The sequence below is a fragment of the Staurois parvus genome, unplaced genomic scaffold, assembly GCF_062004578.1.
Source record: "Staurois parvus isolate SC_StPar_1 unplaced genomic scaffold, SC_StPar_1.0 ptg003545l, whole genome shotgun sequence".
Taxonomy (NCBI): Eukaryota; Metazoa; Chordata; class Amphibia; order Anura; family Ranidae; genus Staurois; species Staurois parvus.
In genome coordinates, this window is record NW_028321341.1 from 1 (window position 1) to 5,116 (window position 5,116).

Sequence of the window (5,116 nt, forward strand, 5' to 3'; positions counted from 1 at the left end):
GGCGGTCTCTTTCACTCTGCCCCAGCGGCGGTCTCTTTCACTTTGCCCCAGCGGCGGTCACTCTCTGCCCCAGCGGTGGTCACTCTCTGCCCCAGCGGGGGTCACTCTCACTCTGCCCCAGCAGGGGTCACTCTCACTCTGCCCCAGCGGGCAGTCACTCTCACTCTGCCTCCAGTGGCGGTCACTCTCACTCTGCGCCAACGGGGGTCACTCTCACTCTGCCCCAGCGGGGGTCACTCTCACTCTGCCCCCAGCGGGGGTCACTCTCACTCTGCTGGTTCTTAGATTGTTGTCTTGCACCTGTAGTCCATCATTTACTTCCTCCATCCCCGTAACAGAAGGAATGTTTCCCGTACGGAGGTGGAGCTGGGGGCAAGCCCAGTACCCATGACGTTGCAATGCTCTGAAGACTTCAATGCAAAAATGTAATGTTTTTGTTTTTTTAGTGCAGAAAACCCAAAGCTTCAAGGGAAATTCCCCTACGTTCTCTGCAGAATGTGGTAGAACAAGGTCTGGTGTATTTCTAGCAGCACAGGAGCCTCGCGGTTCAGTTACTCGTAGCTCTCTTCCAGAATGGCATCTGCTGCTCTTCAAGACCTGCCGAGGTGCCGCTTCAATACAATCTCGCTGAGAGGCAACAAGGATACATGTCAGAGTTCTGTGGAAGGGACCGAGGAAAGTCCCGTCTTCTGCACCTACTGTATCTTCTCTCCAGTACCTGCCGCAAAGACCTGCGGGACCTGTGAAGCCTCGTTTTGCCAGCAGCACCTAGCGAACCACAGCACTTCCAAAGACCATGACTTATTTGAACCCACAGCTTCCCTTCACAACAGAAGATGCCACGTTCACATGAGACCTCTGACCCACTACTGCCCCGACGATGGCTCCATTCTCTGTCATGGTTGCTTGGTCGTTGGAGAACACAAGGGACACGTGGTGGAGTCTCTCCATGACGCTTCTGAGAAGAAGAAGGAAAAACTGGGAAATGCTCTGCACAAACGTCGTTTGAGGGCAGAGAGGACTCAGAAGAGGATCAATAGTTTGCAGGAGAAAATTATTGACACCAACAGAAAAGGAAATGCTATAACCGGCAACATTTCATCCCTTTTTACAGACCTCAGGGCACAACTCGATACTGTGGAGAGACAGATGGTCCAGGAGGTCTTAAGCCAGCGGCAGAAGTCTATAGACTCCATTCATGAGCAGATCCAATGCCTGGAAAAAAAACTGAAGGATCTTTCCGAGCAGATATCCTACACGGAGAAGCTGTGCAAAATGACCGACCCGTTAGCCGTCATGCAAGGACAGATGCTTGGCAACTCTAACTCTTCGCTGCTTCAGGAGGTTCTAAGAAGAATAACCGACGAATCAGATACCAAAGAACTGAACGACGTCTTCATCTCTATAACTCTGCACAATAATCTGGTTAAAATTCTAAATAAAGCGAGGAAAAGGTTCTGCATTCCGGAGGCCTCCGATATGGTCCTCAACAGAGACACGGCCGGGGATTTCGTCTTCATTATGGGAGACGGGAAAACTGCCTGCAAGTCCAAACGGAACCAGCTTCATCCGGAGACCCGAGAAAAGTTTTACTGTCCTCAAGCCCTTAGCAGCCAGAGTTTTTCCGCCGGCGAACACGCCTGGGAGGTTGAGGCTGGCGGCAGTGGGGACTGGATGGTTGGGGTGGCCTATCCCAGCATAGAAAGGAAAGGAGCCCTGTCCTTCCTCGGGATCAATACCAAATCCTGGTGCCTACGAAAATGCAATGATAAATATTCAGTGAAGCATAACGTCGGAGAAACCCTCGTAGATGCTGAACCGAACTGTGATAGATTCTTTATACATCTGGACTATGACGCCGGGCACTTGTCCTTCTATCAGCTTAGCAACCCCATCAATCATTTGCACACTTTTACGACACACTTCACGGAGCCCCTTCATGCTGCATTCACCGTAGAAGACGATGCTTGGGTGAGAATCTGGAGCTAGAGGAGGTGACCAACGATGAAACTGCTGGACCTTCAGACTATGTGTTGGGACATAAAAGACTGATTTGTCCAATCAACTGATATAAATCAGACTTTGTCCAGCTTTTAAATACACAGAGACCTTTGAAATACCTTCCTGGTCGCAATAAAACCCTACTAATAATGACTTTATCTACAGCTTCCAGTACATTAGCATGACCTTACATTGGTGGTCAGTGGGAAGAATGTCCCTTACATTGGTGGTCAGTGGGAAGAATGTCCCTTACATTGGTGATCAGTGGGAAGAATGTCCTTTACATTGGTGATCAGTGGGAAGAATGCCCATTACATTGGTGGTCAGAGGGAAGAATGCTCCTTACATTGGGGGTCAGTGGGAAGAATGTCCCCTACATTGGTGGTCAGTGGGAAGAATGTCCCTTACATTGGTGATCAGTGGGAAGAATGTCCCTTACATCGGTGATTAGTGAGAAGAATGCCCCTTACATTGGTGGTCAGTGGGAAGAATGTCCCTTACATTGGTGATCAGTGGGAAAAATACCCCTTACATTGTTGGTCAGTGGGAAGAATGTCCCTTACATTGGTGGCCAGTGGGAAGAATGTCCCTTACATTGGGGGTCAGTGGGAAGAATGCCCCTTACATTGGTGGTCAGTGGGAAGAATGCCCCTTACATTGGGGGTCAGTGGGAAGAATGCCCCTTACATTGGTTGTCAGTGGGAAGAATGTCCCTTACATTGGTGGTCAGTGGGAAGAATGTCCCTTACATTGGTGATCAGTGGGAAGAATGTCCCTTACATTGGTTGTCAGTGGGAAGAATGTCCCTTACATTGGTGGTCGGTATGAAGAATGTCCCTTACATTGGTGGTCGATATGAAGAATGTCCCTTACATTGGTGATCAGTGGGAAGAATGTCCCTTACATTGGTGGTCGGTATGAAGAATGTCCCTTACATTGGTGGTCGGTATGAAGAATGTCCCTTACATTGGTGGTCGGTATGAAGAATGTCCCTTACATTGGTGGTCGGTATGAAGAATGCCCCTGATCATTATAAAGATCACTTAGTGGAGCAAATGATCTCCCTGTCCTTCAAACATGTTAGTGATCCTAATTTGTTTTGATAAACACATTGATCAATAAGTAATATGTTGGCTCGTGCTATGCTGTTTTTTGCACTGCAAGGTTTTTTTTTGTTTTTTTTTTTGGGGGGGGGGGGGGGGGTTGGAGTAAAACTTAATAGAGGCTATCTGTATGTTAATAGTTTTTGAAGAAAGCACTTTTTATTGTATTCAAATATGAAGCAATCTATTTATTATTATTATTGAGTTTACAGGGAACCTGTCACATGTGAAGTGAGATAGTGATCTGAAGTGCACGGAAATAGCTTTTATTTTTTATTTTGTCTTCACGCTGCCATTACCAGATAATCAGCAGTGGAAAAGTCAACAGCGAACTGGAAAGACTTGAAAGACTTGTGACTGCACTTAGAGGACCTCTGCGTGTGACACTCTTTGCTCAATGATGTTACATAAGTAATAATACAAACGTATATTTTCTGTTGTAATAGCGAATGTGTTGTGTCCGATACAGAGATCAATGTCATCTATCCTCTATAAAACGGAGATGCATGAAATGGCCTATAGGAGGCGATAGTAGAACCGAGTGCGTCATCACTGCATATATATATATATATACTACTAATAAAAGACGTGGCAATCACATGGAGTTCGATGTCTTCTGTTGTGTTCTTTTTGAGTTAGGAATAATCCACGTGTACTGATTTTCTTGACCAGTCCTTGAGGTAGCCCCAACGCCAGCTCAAACGGTTTAGATTTGAGTAGAATAAAGTGATCCAGTTTTAGTAAATCCCCCCCCCCCCCCATGTCACAAGCAGCTCTTGGACTCTGCTAATGATTGGTGGGTGGTGGGACCGACTTCCGACCATGTGACCACTGTGACAGCACAGTGGCTAAATGGTTAGCACTTCCTCCTGGCAGTACTCGGGTCGCTGGTTTGAATCCCAACCATGGCACCACCTGCCTGGAGTTTGCATGTTCTCCCTGTCCCAGGGGCGGACTGACAACTCATGGGGCCCCCGGGCAATAGGGGATCATGGGGCCGCTGTGTCCTTGCCCAAACTCAAAAAAGCCTATGAAAAAGATACCAGGGGCATCTCATAGGGCCCCCTACTGATGCCGGCCCTTGGGCAGTGCCCGAGTTTCCAAATGGTCAGTCCGCCCCTGCCCTGTCCCTCCGTGGGTTTCCTCCGGGTACTCCGGTTTCCTCCCACACTCCAAAGACATGCTGGTAGGTTAATTAGCTCCTGTGTATATTGTCCCTAGTATGTGTATGTATGAATGTGAGTTAGGGACCTTAGATTGTACGCTCCTCGGGGGCGGGGACTGATGGGAATGTACAATATATATATGTAAAGCGCTGTGTAAATTGACGCCGCTATATAAGTACCTGAAATTAAAGAAAAAAAATTTCACAGTGGTCATGTGATCAGCCAATCCTTTCTTACCCCTGGTGGAAAGATCCGCCTAAAGGGACACCAGGACTGGGCAGAAAGGGGTTAATCTGATTGGTCGAAATAAGTTCGTATTTATGAACAAAGTATCCATGTGCTGTCGATGGATGCAAAACGATCGATATTCCACCTAGGCCAATCGATTCAGTTTGGTCAATTCTGATCAAAAAGTCGAAATAGATCGGACGGGAAGTCATGGTTAATCGATTGTTTGCTGAATAATAATAATTTGATCATTTTGATTAAATTGCACATCGATCAGGTGAAAAATCAAAGCGTGTGTGCAGGGGCGGACTGACAACTCATGGGGCCCCCCGGGCAATAGGGGATCATGGGGCCCCTGTGTCCTTGCCCAAACTCAAAAAAGCCTATGAAAAAGGTACCAGGGGCATCTCATGGGGCCCCCTACTAACCCTGGGCCCTCGGGCAGTGCCTGAGCTTCCAAATGGTCAGTCCGCCCCTGGGTGTATGGCCACTCGAAGAAGATCATAAAGAGATAATATAATCAGATTATAATGTGTCCAGTGTCAGGTAGGTTTGTATTTCTGTCTGACTCCCAAATTGGGGAGATTTTCCTTCTCTCCGTTGTAGTCACCAGGACAG

At 47.5% G+C, this 5,116-nt stretch overlaps 1 protein-coding gene across 1 annotated transcript; it reads left to right on the top strand.

Annotated features, from left to right (window-relative positions):
* The first annotated feature begins 573 nt into the window (after positions 1-573).
* On the top strand, positions 574-1,989 carry LOC149427714 (tripartite motif-containing protein 14-like). Its single transcript, XM_089667742.1, has one exon. It carries the CDS (start codon positions 574-576, stop codon positions 1,987-1,989), a length of 1,416 nt encoding a protein of 471 aa, XP_089523868.1.
* Positions 1,990-5,116: the final 3,127 nt, after the last annotated feature.

Excerpts from the sequence above, each read along its gene's own strand:
- LOC149427714 (XM_089667742.1), top strand. The coding sequence starts at position 574 with ATGGCATCTGCTGCTCTTCAAGACCTGCCGAGGTGCCGCTTCAATACA.